Below are 17856 nucleotides of genomic sequence, written 5' to 3'. Positions count from 1 at the left end.
TCGTCAAATTGCCCAGATTTCTGATGAATGCTTACGTCTGAAAAATGATGGCTAACTTGTCCCTTGTGAATGAGTACTTGATCGGATTGCAAATCTTTCATGCAGCAAATAGCTGATGCTCTAATTAGTAGTCGAAAGGACATCAATGCTAATTTGCTGAATCCAACAAGATTTCACACTGAGGACACACTCCATCGTGTTGTGTGGCGTGACCAGCATGCTAATTGGGATAGATTCAGTACAGATCTAACAGCTCAAAACTGGGCATCCATGTGGTGCTGTGGGTCAACAGCAGCAGCAGAATTGTATTCCACCACAATCTGTAACCTTATGGCCCGGCATATCTCTCACTCTACCATCACCATCAAGCCAGGGGACCAACCCTGGTTCAATGAGGAGTGTAGAAAAGCAGGCCAGAATCAGCACCAGGTGTAACTAAAAATGAGGTGCCAACCTGGGAAAGCTGCAACACAGGACTACATGTATGCTAAAAAGCAGAAGCAACATATCATAGATAGGGATAAGCGATCCCACAATCAACGGATCAGATCAAAGACTGCTACATCCAGTCATGAACGGCTGGACCATTAAATAACTAACGGTAGGAGGAGGCTCCATGAATATTCCCATCCTCAAAGATGGCAGAGCCCAGCACGTGAGTGCAAAAGACAAGGCTGAAGTGTTTGCAACCATCGTTAGCCAGAAGTGCTGAGTAGATGATCCATTTCGGTCTCCACCTGATGTCCCTGCCATCACAGATACCAGTCTTCAGCCAATTTGCTTCACTCCACTTGATATCAAGAAACTGCTGAGCGCACTGGATACAGCAAAGGCCCCGACAACATCCCGGCTGTCATGCTGAAGACTTGTGCTCCAGAACTAGCCGTTCCTCTAGCCATGTTCCAGTACAGCTACAACACTGGCATCTACCCGACAATCTGGAAAACTGCCCAGGTATGTCCTGTCCACAAAAAGCAGGACAAATCCAATCTGGCCAATTACCGCCCCATCAGTCTACTGTCAATCATCAGCAAATTGAGGAAGGTGTTGTCGACAGTGCTATCAAGCGGCACTTACCAATAACCTGGTCACCGATGCCCAGTTTGGGTTCCGCCATGACCACTTGGCTCCAGACCTCATTACAGCCTTGGTCCAAACATGGACAAAAGAGCTGAATTCCAAAGGTGAGGTGAGAGTGATGGCCCTTGACATAAAGGCAGCATTTGACCGATGGTGGCATCATGGAGTACTAATAAAACTGAAGTCAATGGGATTCAGAGGAAAACTCTCCATTAGCTGGAGTCATACCTAGCACAAAGTAAAATGATTGATGTGGTTGGAGGTCAATCATCGCAGCCCAGGACATCCTCAGGGCATTGTCATAGGCCCAACCATCTTCAGCTGCTTCATCAATGACCTTCCCTCCATCATAAGGTCAGAAGTGGGGATGTTCGCTGATAATTACGCAGTGTTCAGTGCCATTCGCAACTCCTCAGATAATGAAGACGTCCATGCTTGGGCTGATAAGTGCACAAAAGTGCCAGGAAATGACTATCTCAAACAAGCGAGAGTCTAACTACCGCCCCTTGACATTCAACAGCATTACCATCACCGAATCCCCCACCATCAACATCCTGGGGGTCACCATTTACCAGAAACGTAACTGGACCAGCCACACACACATTGTGGCAACAAGAGCCGGTCAGAGGCTGAGTATTCTGCGGCGAGTGTCTCACCTCCTGACTCCCCAAAGCCTTTCCACCATCTACAAGGCACAAGTCAGGAGGGTGATGGAACACACTGCACTTGCCTGGATGAGTGCAGCTCCAACAACATTCAAGAAACTCAACACCATCTAGGACAAAGCAGCCCACTTGATTGGCATCCCATCCACTACCTTAAACATTCGCTCCCTCCATCACCAGCGTTCCGTGGCTGCCATGTGTACCATCTACAAGATGCACAGCAGCAACTCGCCAAGGCTTCTTCGGCAGCACCTCCAAAACCCGCATCCTTTACCACCTAGAAGGACAAGCGCATGGAAACACACCATCTCCACGTTCCCCTCCAAGTCACATACCATCCTGACTTGGAAGTATATCACTGTTCTTTCTTCGTCGCTGGTTCAAAATCTTGGAACTCCCTCCCTAACAGCACTGTGGGAGTACCTTCACCACACGGACTGCTGCGGTTCAGGAAGGTGGCTCACCACCATTTTCTCAAGTGCAAATTAGGGATGGCCAATAAATGCTGGCCTTGTCAGCGATGCCCACATCCCAGGCACTAATAAAATAAAAAAAATTTTCGATTGCTGAATGACCTAAACTCCACCATTGCAGCAGAAATCCTGGCTAATAGCATTGGTCAAATTCCCAAAGCAGCTCAGAAATTGAGAGTTCACTGGTCTCTAAATAGATCAGAGCCTCACTTCCAAATTCTGCCATCTCTTCATGTCATGTCCTCTTGTTTGACTTGTGCTCTTTGATAGATTTCTGCTACTTTCCTTTGTTGCTATATAGGGGGCAAAGGAAGAAAACTGTGCTTTATTTCCTGTCTGAAATTTCTCCGCTCTTGTCAGTGAAGAAAATTTGTGCTGGTATAGTATTTCTTCAGTGCTCCGGTACCCCTTGCAAGTGTGCGTGCGTGTAATTGCCACTGGATTGTAGAAGTTGCAGAATTTGAGTGCGAGGAGCTATGAGTGATATCAGTGGGTGGAGTCATTAAATCAATTAGAACTGTGCATGTTAATTCAGCTCCCTCAAACGATCAGCCTTGGTGACTCCAAGCAGTGCTTTGATGATCACAGCCACTGATTTATTGCATGGGATTCCAGGATTTTAACTTGTGGTTTTGGGATCAGACTGCAATTCTGCCCGTTGTCCATGTAGGTTGTAAATCAACAGCCTTGTACTGATGCTAGCAACAGTTTGATAATATAAATAAAGCTTTTGGGCCCAAATTTGGCCTTCTGGTTTTAAGTGTGCCGACTTCCTGCGCTCAAAACGGTGGCGAAAAGATATCCCCGTATTCTGGCCCCTCTGCCAGCTTTCCCGGAGCTGGGCGCGGCAGGCGAGTCCATTGGGGGGACGGATCTAGGGCCCTGCGCCTAAAAGAATGCCGGCAGCTGTCCGCATGCACGGTAGAGCGTTCGCGCATGTGCAGTAGCTCCTCCCATGGTTGTGATGATGCGTGCCTGCAGCGTGGGACCCAACTTGTCCCTCCCCTATCCCGGGCTGAGTGGCCTGCCGCTGCCTTCCCGTGCTGAGGGCTACAAGAACCAGGTTGGTGTGGGGAGACTTTTGATCCGGGGGGGGGGGGAAGGAGGAGAGTTTGTTTAAATGATTTAGAAAAAGTCTCTGTCATTGGCACAATACAACTGGCTGCTAAGAGGTGAGAATGACCAGAGAAAACTTTCCTGAGGTTTGGTCTCTCAGTACCAGCAAATATCTGGTCGTGGCTTTTGTTTTGGTAGTAATCATGACTTGGGTCAATTTTTTAAAAATCCCACCAATTCTTAGTGAACAACTGCATGGATGCCCGTAGATACCCTGTTGGGAACCCCGGTTGATTTTCTGCTCCCTAACCCGATGACAAGGCCAGTTGTATTACTCTTATCATTGTACCACCCACGATCACTACCTCATGATGGTGTGGTGACACAAGATAACAACTTGCATTAATATAGCCCTGCTAGCAAAATATTTGATTCATAAATGGTTTTATGAAACCCTTTGTCTTCTGATATAAATGATATTAAAAAGTGCATATTTTATGAAGCTTTATATAGTGGAATGTAAATTATGCAAAAGTTACAGTACAAGATCTGTATTAGTTGTTGTGAAGGTGTTTAGTGCTTTGCAAGGTCCTCTCCGCTTCCCTTCACCCCCCCCCCCCCTCCCCCCACATCTCTGGCTACTGATTTCTTAACTCTCCGCAAGGGTTTTCTGTGTGGCCACATACGCTGGCCTAAGTTAGTTTGGAGCAACTATTAGCTGCCCAAACTGGCTTAAATGGTCAAAGCAGGCATAGGTGGCTGGTAACGCCCCCTTTTGGGGAAAAAAAACGAAACTTAAAAAAAAATCCTAACTGACTTACATTGCCGCAAATTAAATGTGCAGAATGGAGATTTTTAAGATGCTCCAGAAAAATCAAGTTGCTCCAAAAAAAACAGAGCAACTCTTGGGCAAATTTGGGCCCAATATGCCAACAAAGATATTAAAATTTAACACTATTTTATCACAGTACTTTTACTGTGAACTGGGAAATTAAAATTTCACCTGTCTGATTTGCTTTATTTAGCAACATATTTTTTGGCAAATGTATACATACATGAAGCTGGAGCCATTTAAATACAAGCTGGAAAGCAGCTTTAATCCTGAAAGTGAAACACACACAAATGAATTTGAACAGTATTTTGTACTTAATAAATACTCGCTTTCACACATTCACATTCTCTCGCTGTTGCTCTCTACATACGAGTGTACAGACACATTGTAGCTCTGAGATGATGGGAATTTCTGACTTTGTTTTGACTGCATTGCTATTTTTTTGACAGATTTGTTGTTGATTGTGGTGATTTGGTGGCATTGCCATGGAATGAACAAAGGCATCAGGATCCAGATTGGTGTGAAGAACCAAGTCTAAGGTAAAATAGTGCATTTTGTCATTTAATTCTATAAATCTCCCTGCTGTGCTGTTAACATTAGAAGCACCTTCTTCTTTAAATGTGTTAAATAAATACGGGTTATTGAGCGTTTTTTTTTTGGGCAGGCAGAGGGATAGAAAGAAGTATGGAATGATCTGCTGATAAACATGAAAGCTCTGCAAGATTCAAGAGGCAGGTGGACAGGCATGTCGGTTAGCAGTCAAGAGAAGGTAGCAGGGCAGGCAAAATGGCCCAGTGGCTGGGGTGGCCCATTAACAAATTTTAGGGGAAGAGGGGCACATCATCAGTGGCAATACGTCCACTAAAGAGAAGAGACTTGCAAGCAGAGCTGTACTCGCTCTTCTTGGCAATCACAGGAAGGGAGTGAGGGCACGGGGGTAGACACACATTCTTCAGACTTGACTTTACTTGCCTCTGGCAAGATCTTTGCCAGTCCCTGTAAAATACACTACAGTGCCACCCTGTAACGAATGTTAAGTATTGCAGCTAACGTTAAATAAGATAACATTGGGCCCAAATTTGGCCCTCCGGTTTTTTTGGCGCACCTCCGAGCCCCCCGCCAACATTTTCAGAAGCAGCGGCAAAAAAAACTTGCGATCACGGCCGATTCTCAGGCCGTCTGTGGAGCTAGCGTGGCGCAGAAGAAAGAGAGGGGGGGCGGAGCTCGGTCCCAGCACTGAAAACAATGCCGGGACCTCTGCACATGCGCACCAGAGTCTGCGCGCATGTGCAGTAGCTCCTGGCAGGCCGTTTCTGCAAACGCGCGCTGCAGGCCTTGTGGGAGGGGCCGAAGCACGCCGTCCCTAGCCCTGGCCGAATGGGCTCCCTCATCGGCGCCCCGCTGCATTCCCTAAGGTAGGAGTTCTATTTTTTATTTGTTACTTATTGATTTGGTGCTTCAGGTACAGGGTTCCTTCTATTGTTTTTATTTGTTATTTATTGATTGCTTATTACTTTGGTCTTGGTGCTTTCGGGGCAGGGTTCCTTCTATTTCATTTGTTCATTAATTGCTTATTACTTTTTGTGCTTTGTTTGGTGCTTGGTGGTGCTTTAAATGTAGTTACTTGCGCCGATTCCTTAAATGTATGTAAGGTCTTTCTGTGCGGACAAAAGTGGACACATACGCTGCCCTAAGCTAGTTTAGTACAACTTTTCTTTTGGCCAAATTGGCATAAATGGTGCAAGTGGCTAGGAACGCCCCCTTTTGGGAAAAAAAAACTGACCTAACAAAAAACCTAACTAACTTGCTTACACTGGCGCAAATTAAATGGCCATTTTTGCAACTAAAAAGATACACCAGAAAAATCAAGTTACACCAAAAAAAACGGTGCAACTCATGGGGAAATTTGGGCCCATTGTCTTCAGAGTGTTACTTACAGGCAGTAGAATGTTGAGACCACTCACCATTTTTAATATATAATAGATAGACAGGTAATACACCACAAAAGAGCCAACGTTTAAACATTTGAAAATGAAAGCTCATTTTGATTAAAATATCCATATGTTTTTGTTTCATATCCAGAGTTTTCATGAACACCAATCTCTCCTAACATTGTCATTTTGGATTGAGATTTCTAATGTATATTTTCTGCAACACATACTTGTTTAATCCTGTCAACCTGGTTCAGGGAAATTAGCATCTTTCTGGGCTGGATGACACTGCATTCTTTTGCAGTATTTTTATTTGTTTATTCAATTTAAATTGTTTGAATTTAAAATTTTCATCCTTGTGTTTAAAATCGTGCATGGCTTCACCCCTTCCTATCTCCTCCAGCCCGACAATCCTCTGAAATCTCTACATTCCTCCAATTCTGTCCTCTTTCGCATCCCCCATTTCCATTGCCCCACCATTAGTGGCCTGCCTTTAGCAGCATTGACCCTCTGGGGGAGAAATTGACCAGACGTGCGCACATATTTTCGGCGATATTTCACCTTTTTTGCCGATAAAAGGTACTTGCCTAAATTGGCCAAAGTTAACAGTTTTGCTGAAAAGCTGATCGACGACATGCATTGCCAAAAGAAATCGCACCGTTTAAAATTGGCCGTTCGGCAAACCTGCACTCAGTCGGGGAAAAAAAACGCCCGAGAAAAAAAACGAGTTGAAGCCCCAGAAACAGCGGTAGGCATGAAGACCTACAAAAAAGGTAAGTTGACGTTTTTATTAATTTTTCAGCGATTTATTAGTTAAGTGTATAGTGAATGTTTTTTAGTTTTTTAATTTTTTAATTTTTGCAATTTTTTTGTGTTTTCCCCCTTCCCAGGGCCTGTATTTTTGGCGATGATAGACCTCAGGCTAAAGTTGGCGAGGACCATGGTTTCCACCGTGAATCCTCGTGAAACGTCGATTTTTACCATCGGGCGCATTTTTTTGCCAATTTTATCCCCTTAAAAAATGGCGGTTTTTAGTGGTATTTTTTCCGTAAAATAACGGGAAAAAAACAATATCGCCAAAAACTGAATTTCTAGCCCTAAGTTCTGGGATTTCCTCCCAAAATCTTTTCACTTCTCTATTTCTCTACCCCTCTCTTCTCCTTTAAGAGGTTCCTTAAAACCTACCTCTTTGCCCAAACTTTTGGTCACCTGTCCAATAATATCTCTTGACTCATGTCAAATTTTGTTTGATAACGCTCCTGTGAAGCACCTTGGGACGTTTTACAATGTTAAAGGCGCTATATAAATGCAAGTTGTTTACTAAATAAGTATTCTATTGCAGTCGTGAATTGGCATTACAGTGTAGAATAAAAATGTACACTTAAACTAGTATTTCAATTAAAAGTAAAATTATATTAAATACTTCAATTCACCTTGCCTTGTCTGTTTTTCGATCCCATTCAGACACTCCTAGTTTTATTTTTAACTTCAATTTTAGAATTTTTCCCAGCTAATTTAACTTTTTCCACTCGAATGTTTTTATATCTCTCACTTTGTTCTTTTTGGCTGCCAGTTTGTAGGTGGGAGCAGATTTAGGAACTCTGAACTTCTTAAAGTCTTTTATTTCCAATCAATTGCACGTTCAAATTTAGGAGATGAATGTGCCATTTTGCTGCATATAATTGAAATTAGCTTTGCTGCTGAGTATACGCTATTAATCCTTGGGAGTCTGGCAATACTCAAATGAATAATCTTGATTGTACTCGATTAAAAATCCTGATTTTATGATACTGGAAAAGTAAATCCTGATACTGGGAAAATACTATGGCAGAGCTTTCCAAGCTTTTATAAAAAAAAAACCTTCGGCCAAAAATAAAGCACAAAGCTGTTTTAAAAGAATGATACAGAATTAATTTTTCTTCACTACTTGTTTGGTAAACATTTTACAGCAAGTGATGTTGCTTGATAATTTGTACTAACAATCCTAGCCCCAAGACGGTACATATCCATAAAAGTAATTTAGCCATGATGAGCTACCTTTGTTGATGGATGAATAAACGTCTCCCACTAAACTTCGTATTGTAGCTATGTGTGTATGAATCCTGTTTAATCTGATGAAATGCAATGCTTGTTCCTTTCCTGCAGGATGGTCATAGATTGCAGTCCGCAAGATGTGGCCGAATTTCTTTATGAAGAGCAGCCTGAAGTATTGAAGTACAGAACTACGGAGCCCTCTATTGAGTCTCTCACTCAGTGGTATCAGAAACGTGCAGAGGAGATTGAGAGATATTCTAGGCAGGTAAGATCAGAAAAACACGTTCTACATGTTGACTTTTATGCTGAAATAAAATTTTATATATTCCTGTAAGTGAGAATGCTTCTAGGCAAGATAGACATTTGCTAAGTCTTTTTATTCACAACCTTTTCTCAATTCTGAGCAGCATGAAAACAAACTTTAGAAACAGAATGATAAAGAATAGGTAGAAAATGGGTATAAATAATAGGTAGATACAGCTGACGAGCATTCAAGATTAGAAATCAAAGAAGAAATTGTGTTGGTGCTGAAAACTCCTCTGGGAAGTTATGCTGTGGAAAGTTGTACTGCCTGTTTTGTCATTACAAATTAGTTTCAGCTTCACATGGTGGTGCAAAACCTAATTATAACTGCAGTTGAAGATTTGGCTTCGAAGTTGGGAATTTTCCCATTTCGTCTTGTGGACAGCCATCACATTATTTAGTGAAGAAGCCAGAAGGCAAGATTGCTCTTGATTAAAATTGGCATTTCACTGGTATTTGGATACTGGTGAGCAGAGCTCTGCCTATATGCACTTCAGTAGCATGTGAGGACTCTGCTTTTCTAAAAGCAGGTACTGCTCTCGATTGGTACTTACAGTATAAATGGAGCAGAGTTAATGGTTTTTTTTTTGTTACAGCTGCTGATATCCTCCCCTGCTGCTTGCATTTTCATCAAAAACTGCTGCTTTTAATGACCACATTGTGGCACCAGATCTTAGGTTCCACAAATTATCAATTTTAAAATAACTACATCACATGAAAATATATACCTCATACTTGTTATGAGAAGTTCAGCAATTTCACAAATTTTCATCAGGGAAAAGGAAGCAATAACTAATTAATTTTAATTGTAAATAAAAGGAGCTGCAACTATTTTGAACAATACAGGTTGAACCTCCCTTATCTGGCACCACCCCTAGTCCGGGACCATTCCCGGCCGGTGGGTGGCGCATGCGCTGAAAGCGACCATCAAAATCCTACTCACCAATATAATCTTTCTCCTCAATCGGCTGCCTCCTCCTCCTTGCCCTGCTGGAACCCCTGCTGCCACAGTCCTCGGGCCAGCTGCTCCTCCCCACAACGCTCCCTCCGGGGGATCGGGCCGACTCTTCAAGGCCCGCCGACTCTTTGAGGCCCCCTGCACACTGACAGTCGGTCCAGCCAATCAACGCACACACATACTTACCCCAGTAACAGCACTTAAAGGCACAGTCCACCCAAACACGTGACCACCCCTCATCTGGCAAAATCCCTCATTCGGGATAGGCCTGGTCCCGAGGGTGCCAGATAAGGGAGGTTCATAGAAACATAGAAAATAGGTGGAGGAGTAGGCCATTCGGCCCTTCGATCCTGTATAATATTTGTTATGTGGGAGAGCAAATGCTTAGATGGATCAATTTTGCAACAACCAGAATGAAAAATTCAATAAAAATGTTGTTCTGTAATTTATTTTTGTAACATAACTTTAGTTAGCAGGATTCCTAATTAAGGCTATATTCAAATTTTATTTTGCTACATCTTGTCCCTTCATGTGTGATTCAAGAAAGATTATTTTGGCAACCAAATGGAATACTTTACAAAGTATTCCGCATAGATGCCATCTTAGAAACATAGAAACATAGAAAATAGGTGCAGGAGTAGGCCATTCGGCCCTTCTAGCCTGCACCGCCATTCAATGAGTTCATGGCTGAACATTCAACTTCAGTACCCCATTCCTGCTTTCTCGCCATACCCCTTGATCCCCCTAGTAGTAAGGACCTCATCTAACTCCTTTTTGAATATATTTAGTGAATTGGCCTCAACAACTTTCTGTGGTAGAGAATTCCACAGGTTCACCACTCTCTGGGTGAAGAAGTTCCTCCGCATCTCGGTCCTAAATGGCTTACCCCTTATCCTTAGACTGTGACCTCTGGTTCTGGACTTCCCCAACATTGGGAACATTCTTCCTGCATCTAACCTGTCTAACCCCGTCAGAATTTTATATGTTTCTATGAGGTCCCCTCTCATTCTTCTGAACTCCAGTGAATACAAGCCCAGTTGATCCAGTCTTTCTTGATAGGTCAGTCCCGCCATCCCGGGAATCAGTCTGGTGAATCTTCGCTGCACTCCCTCAATAGCAAGAATGTCCTTCCTCAGGTTAGGAGACCAAAACTGTACACAATACTCCAGGTGTGGCCTCACCAATGCCCTGTACAACTGTAGCAACACCTCCCTGCCCCTGTACTCAAATCCCCTTGCTATGAAGGCCAACATGCCATTTGCTTTCTTAACCGCCTGCTGCACCTGCATGCCAACCTTCAATGACTGATGTACCATGACACCCAGGTCTCTTTGCACCTCCCCTTTTCCTAATCTGTCACCATTCAGATAATAGTCTGTCTCTCTGTTTTTACCACCAAAGTGGATAACCTCACATTTATCCACATTATACTTCATCTGCCATGCATTTGCCCACTCACCTAACCTATCCAAGTCGCTCTGCAGCCTCACAGCATCCTCCTCGCAGCTCACACTGCCACCCAACTTAGTGTCATCCGCAAATTTGGAGATACTACATTTAATCCCCTCATCTAAATCATTAATGTACAGTGTAAACAGCTGGGGCCCCAGCACAGAACCTTGCGGTACCCCACTAGTCACTGCCTGCCATTCTGAAAACACTTATATTTATAGATGCCAATTATTTGTTGACTTTTTTTAAACCAGTTTGGCAGAACTATACTTTGTTCATCTTTCCCCCCGCCCCCCCCCCCCCCCAAAAAAAAAATTGTGATTGTAGTCCATTTATCATGTACAGCAATACAATGTCATATTAGGGAAAAATTAATATGTTGTGCAATGACTTTTCCAATTACATGTAATATATAATTCCCCCTCCTTTAAATTTTAACATCCCAACTTCAGGAAATTCAGCAAGGGAACAGCTGCCACTAGTTCTGTGTGAAGACATGGAATAGTATGAATGCTACACTGAAGGCATAGAAAACAGTGGGTGTTTTTTAAAAAAAAAATTAAGCTGCAAATGCTTCAAGACAAGCATAATTTCATTTTTAAATATATTGAGTTCTTTGCAAAAAATAAGAAAAACATTGTGCATGTCATACATTGATGATTCTAAATCCTTTCAGTTGTGAAAGATTATTTTTCACCTGGTTCAAGTGAAGTGATGCTGGAAACCTTTTCTAGCCTCAATATTTTGTTGGGTAAATTGAAATAGGAAAACTTGCAAAATACCAGAATATATGAACATTCGCAGCAGAAATACTGTTGCAATGTTTAAAACACGTATGAACTAACATTTTGAATAAAGGGGGAGCACATCTGTACAATTCTGTCTCTGCTGCGGAATCAATGAATCAATACATTGATAATGCAAAAAGTCCTTTCTGAAGATATTACTTGAATATAAAATAATTATAGTTCGCTATGTGGACGTGAAAGCTTTAGGTGCTCAAAATTTATGCAGCTGAAATAGTATTGTGGTTAAAAACATTAAAGTAACAGTGCAACTCAAAAATAGTTAGGATACTATAGCAGTACAGTTCAAAAAATAAGGTACTTTTGTATTACTTTTGAGTGGATTGGTATTTTTATGAATAATATTGATATAGTTACAGTTTTCTCATACAAGAAGTGTACATTTTCTTAGGAAATTGATTTATAGAAGGAAGGGTGATATAAGGTTTGGCAGATGGAATACAATGTCGGAAAGTGTGAGGTCATCCACCTTGGAGAAAAAAAACAGTAAAAGGGAATATTATTTGAATGGGGAGAAATTACAACATGCTGCGGTGCAGAGGGACCTGGGGGTCCTTGTGCATGAATCCCAAAAAGTTAGTTTGCAGGTGCAGCAGGTAATCAGGAAGGCAAATGGAATGTTGGCCCTCATTGCGAGAGGGATGGAGTACAAAAGCAGGGAGGTCCTGCTGCAACTGTAGGGTATTGGTGAGGCCGCACCTGGAGTATTGCGTGCAGTTTTGGTCGCCTTACTTAAGGAAGGATATACTAGCTTTGGAGACGATTCACTAGGCTGATTCCAGAGATGAGGGGGGGTTACCTTATGATGATAGATTGAGTAGACTGGGTCTTTACTCGTTGGAGTGCAGAAGGATGAGGGGTGATCTTATAGAAACATTTAAAATAATGAAAGGGATAGACAAGATAGAGGCAGAGAGGTTGTTTCCACTGGTCGGGGAGACTAGAACTAGGGGGCACAGCCTCAAAATACGGGGGAGCCAATTTAAAACCGAGTTGAGAAGGAATTTTTCTCCCAGAGGGTTGTGAATCTGTGGAATTCTCTGCCCAAGGAAGCAGTTGAGGCTAGCTCATTGAATGTATTCAAGTCACAGATAGATAGATTTTTAATCAATAAGAGAATTAAGGGTTATGGGGAGCGGGCGGGTAAGTGGAGCTGAGTCCACGGCCAGATCAGCCATGATCTTGTTGAATGGCGGAGCAGGCTCGAGGGGCTAGATGGCCTACTCCTGTTCCTAATTCTTATGTTCTTATATCCAGTATTTAAAGTGGTGAATTTCACTTATTTATTCACACATGCGGTTTTTTTGTGTTTCAAATCTTGGGGCCGAAATTCAGATTCCCAAAAAGGCCGCTTACTGCCAGAAAGTAGCGGCTAGGCGACGGAGTTGACTTCCAGTCCTATGGCCACCACGATATAATTCACCTCGGGGAATTTTTTGGAGGTCACCATTTCCGCCCCATTGCTGCTGACTGTCCGAAGCGCATCATCAAAGTGCGCACCGACGCTCTTCCCGCACCTCCATGGCACCCCCCGCGAAATTTAGGTGAAAAAATCCACGAACCGCCGCGCGGTGTCCCTGACAGATTTTCTGTCAGTGCACCTTGTATTGTGTGTGTGAGCCACGGCAGCGCAGCGGCCCTTCAAGGGGAGAGCGCAATGCTGTGGCCACCATGTTTTTTTTTGCCAGCTGACTTCCCGTTCGGCCAGACAGTTATGGCCCCAGGTTCGGTCGGACCGCTAACAAGCAGCCTGGCACCCCTCTTAGCACTATCTACGAACTTTTTTTTACCCGTCTTGGGTGCCAGGCTGCTGGTCCGGCCAAAACCCTCCCTGGTGGCCCAGCGGGCCAAATCTAAACAATCGTTGATTCTCTCCCCCTTTAAATGAGGGGAGAGACGTGATGATGCACACACACAATGATGTCCCCACAGCTCCGCTGCTGACTGACAGCGGCAGAGAATCCATCCCGCCCCCACTTCCGCTCTTCATCAGCACTTACGCCGCATGTCTGCACCCATTACGACCGACTTCCGGTCCGCTCTTTAAAAAAAAAAAAATATTGCCAAAGAGCCCGCCTCGTCTGACGCGACAGTAAAAACACTTGGAAAATGGTCGGATCACCAGTTTTCCAGTGGGGGTGAATTTCTACCCCCTTGTGTTTTGTGGAATTAAGGCTAACAGTGCAGTTCTAGCTTATCCATTTTGTGTTATGCTAAAATGGACACATCTTGAAGGGACAGAGAACTGAAAATCAAATATTTTTCATGAACAATTCATGCCAAAAGCTTTTGATCAGTTTTAAGGTTGCTCTGTTATTTGTCTTTAGGTGGATTGTGCCTTATCTCTCGTACGTCTTGGCAAGGAAAGGAACATTCCTGGTTTAGAGATTCTCTGTGATGATCTAATCACTCTGGAAACACTCGTATATGAGGCAGGGGCTGATCCAACTCTTTCACTGAAAGAACTACAACAGATGAAAGACATTGATAAACTGAGGCAATTAATGATCAATGTAGGCTGTACAAATATGATTTCAATAATTCTTTATTTTCAGATAATTGACATTGTATATTTTCAGATTGTTAACATTGTACTATCATTTGGAAGTTTATTTTTTGGTGTAAATGGGGTATATTTTCAAAATTAACATGCAGAAGCAATTCATATGAAAAGTTTTTACTCGTATTGATTTTTTTTTAATTCATCTTTGCTCCCCACATTGTTCTCCATGTGTAAAGCATGGATGGCTAACTTGTTCCCAAGTCTCTGCCATTTCCACCTTGAGCCATTGCAACAAAGTGTGCAAGAGGAGTTGACGGTGCCTTGTTAGCTGATTTATTTCCTCTGCCCCTGCTCATCGGTGTGGAAACAAGACTTGGGAATTATGAACAAAAGCCAGTGTCTAACCATTCCATGCAGCCGCCCAGTAGATTTCTATATATGTTATGGCCTGTAATTTGCGATCAGCGGTGATGTGACGGCGATCGCCGCTAACATCAAAGAAAGCTGCCCACAGAGATCTTGTGATTTCTGTTGCGAAAACTTAAGGTTTTTCGATGTACAATTGATTGTAGTGCTGTGAATAGGGGATTCCTAGCGTAGTGCAGCAGTGATGACATCAAGCTGTCTAAGTAGCTAATCACATTGAAGATTTCTCACAGACACCAAACCAGGAAATAAAAAGCAGCTTTTATCCTCACTTTAAAAAAAAAAATGTTAGAGAATGAAATAAAGATTGGGGTATATGCATGGGGTTAAGGTAGAAGCTGAAATATCATGAACAAACTTAAAAAAAAGACTTAAAAAAAACTTTAGCAGTCATCATGCTGTTAATACCCCAGTTACATATATTCCAACAAGGCTTAATATTTAATGGGGTACTTAACAGTGATATTAGCATGGAAAAGCTCAGGTTTTCATCAGTTCCACTGATGTTACTGACTGCTGACTATGGGGGAGGGGGGATCCACAGTGCAGTTGTGTCAGAGCAGTGAAAGACTGACTAACTTCAGGATTTCCGTGCTTCGATGCGCAGGCGCTAAATCCTAAAGTTAGTCCGTTTGAGAGGGTAATGATGGCGAATGCTGACAGTTTGCAAAATCCAGGCCTATATTTTCACACAATTATCTTAATAAATATGATCTTTAAAAATAATGAGATTTGGCATGGTATTGTGATAAAATGCTTCTTCTAAAGCTTCTTAAAGATGTTTAGCTTTTCCCTTCCATCAAAACATGTCAATATATATGTTACTGTTATGTAATTAACAATGTTTTCTTTTATATTCCTGTAGTCCTCTGAAGAAATGTATATAAAGAATGTGTACCAGTGGGTGGTTCCATTCCTGCACCGCTGCGAGAGTAAAAATACAGGATTTGCAGATGAGCTACTGAAAGATTATTTAGTAACAGAGGCAAAGGATGATTTAAAATACCCGTTGAAGATATTTCAGCACTCTAAACCTGATGTATGTTTATTCTACTGGAGCCTTTAATAAATATTGAGGCATGTTTGATTAAAAAAAAAGTTCTCCCGCTTGAGACTCATTGGGATTGTACCATTTGTAGTTCCCTGGCCAAGGGCACAGTCAAGCAGCCAGCTCCCAGGTCTCTGCTACAGTGTTCAAATAATGGTTTATCCAAAAATGTTGCCTCCATCCCTTTGGGAAATTGACTGGCAGATGCTCTTGTATTGTATTGCATTGCTGAGATTGGGAATTGTGGGAAAGAACTCGAGACCTATTACTGTATGGTACAGCACATTACAGAAACAGCATGCTGTGCCATTCATTTCTAGAGGGATTCCACTTAACAATTCATAAACCATCTAAATTGAAATGTGCACATTCATATAATCAATTTACACTGTTCACATTCAGTTACTGAGACAGCGTGACATAAGGGCTGCTTACGATGGCATTCTGTTCAAACTACCAGGCTGCCAATGTTCTAAGCTTCATATCAATATATATGTCATCCCTTTAGTTTGTTCATCCTTGGGAACTGCTAGATTTTTATGTACTTGATGCTTTGCATGTCTGCTTTCATATTGCTGATTGATTTTGTGATTTGTCTACCCAGATGTTTTAAATGTAACTTAGTAACTTGCTATACATTTCTTTCTTGCATTATTTTGGATGTTTTTCTTTTTTTTTAAAAAGGGCAATAGGAATTAGCATGTGTGTTCTCAAAATGTACTAACAATTTGTTTCATTCCATCCCTCTGTTCTTTTTAATTAGTGTCAGCAGAAAATTATTCCTGACCATCACCAGTTGATGACAGTAGCCCTAGACTGTCTTTACACATGTGATCGAGATGATCAGCTGTCTCTTTGTTATGATGTGCTTGAATGTTTACCACAGAGAGGTTTTGGGTAAGTATGTACCAAGCTATGAAGATTTATAAGTAGATTGATTTGTTATGAAACAATAATTATTTTGAAAACCATTAATATATTTAAAAGCAAATAGTTGCCATTATGCTCTCTTCTGCTACCTCATATTTCCCAAAATATATTTTTTTCTTTTTACTTAAGATTGAGGTTCATGAGATTAACAAGTATCTTACCATGGGCTGTTTTTTTTTTGGTGGTGGGGTGGTGGGGTGGTAGAGGTAGTAGTTGAGGCGTCTAGGCTCGATGCATTTAAGGAGAAACTAGATAAACACGAGAGGGAGAACGGAATAGAAGGATATGTTAATGAAGTTAGTCGAGGAAGGTTGGGAGGAGGCTCATGCGGAGCATAAACACAGTCATGAACCTGTTGGACCAAATGATCTATTTCTGTGCTGTAAATTCGATGTAATACTACATAGTTAAAGTCCTGTGGTCTTGCTAACATAACTTCCTTTCTAAATTTGACTGCATACATTTATAAAAATCTATGGCTCGGAATTGCTTGAAAACTTGTGCAAAACAACAGTGTAAGTAGGGCGTAATGTCGGTTTTTGGCGGAAAACTTTGTGGAAATAAAGATGTAAGTGACTTGTGCCATTTTTACACCAAGCCCAAATTTTCTCAATCTTTTGTTTTGCTTTCTGTGAAATCTCTGTCAAACCTGTCCATAGCCCCTCCATACAAACGTGCGTCTCATGTGAATTTCCTGTGGTTACCTCGGATCAGTGCAAATTTCGTCGTAACTCCGGGACATGTATATGTGCTTCTCATTCACTAGGGGTAATATTAACAGAATAAAACGGGCGGGTTGGGGTCATGTGGGGAGTTAAAGTAAAAAAATCTGAATCCCGACCAGAACTCGCCTCCAACCCGCCCACTTAGAGTTTTAATGGAGACGGGACAGGGCGGGCAACCAATCCGCTCCCATGAGGCGGACCATCTATTTAACTATTAGAACGAGGATGGAAGCTTCTGATTTAACCTTCATTTTGAATTTAACTTTAGCTGTCGGGATTTGCAGGCCTTGTGAAACCCGACAGCTAATTTAAGGCGAGGACTGCTGGATCCTGTCAGTAAGAGCTTTACATTTGCCTCCTGGATTCAGGGTCTCTACTTAACCCATCGCCTGGATCGGAGACCCTCTCTCTCAATCTTTCCTCCGCGCCCCTCCCCCCTTTGCAGGCTTCCGATCCCACTCCCCCATTCAGGCCTCTGATTTCTGATTTTCCCCGCCACAGAGCCCGCCCCCATGCTCCTCTCCCGCCACTAATCTTCTCCTCTGGCCTGTGTTCTGCCGCCCGCTCTGCCAGCACCTCCCCCATTTCACCTAACCATCCCTCTTTCCCACCCCCCCCACAAGTGGTCCAGACC

The 17856-nt window shown here is 42.5% G+C and overlaps 1 protein-coding gene across 1 annotated transcript in view; it reads left to right on the top strand.

Moving 5' to 3' along the window:
- The window catches only part of nbas (NBAS subunit of NRZ tethering complex), a 357427-nt gene that overhangs the window by 130600 nt on the left and 208971 nt on the right, over positions 1–17856 (top strand). Inside the window, exons 22-26 of the mRNA XM_070885013.1 lie at positions 4556–4645; positions 8183–8336; positions 13918–14103; positions 15385–15558; positions 16331–16464. Of these exons, the coding sequence (XP_070741114.1) occupies positions 4556–4645; positions 8183–8336; positions 13918–14103; positions 15385–15558; positions 16331–16464 (738 nt within the window). The remainder of the gene's footprint in view (positions 1–4555; positions 4646–8182; positions 8337–13917; positions 14104–15384; positions 15559–16330; positions 16465–17856) is intronic.

The sequence above is a fragment of the Pristiophorus japonicus genome, chromosome 7 (genome assembly GCF_044704955.1).
Source record: "Pristiophorus japonicus isolate sPriJap1 chromosome 7, sPriJap1.hap1, whole genome shotgun sequence".
Classification (NCBI taxonomy): Eukaryota; Metazoa; Chordata; class Chondrichthyes; family Pristiophoridae; genus Pristiophorus; species Pristiophorus japonicus.
The sequence above is the reverse complement of the archived record's forward strand: the minus strand, read 5'-3'. Positions and strand labels throughout refer to the sequence as shown.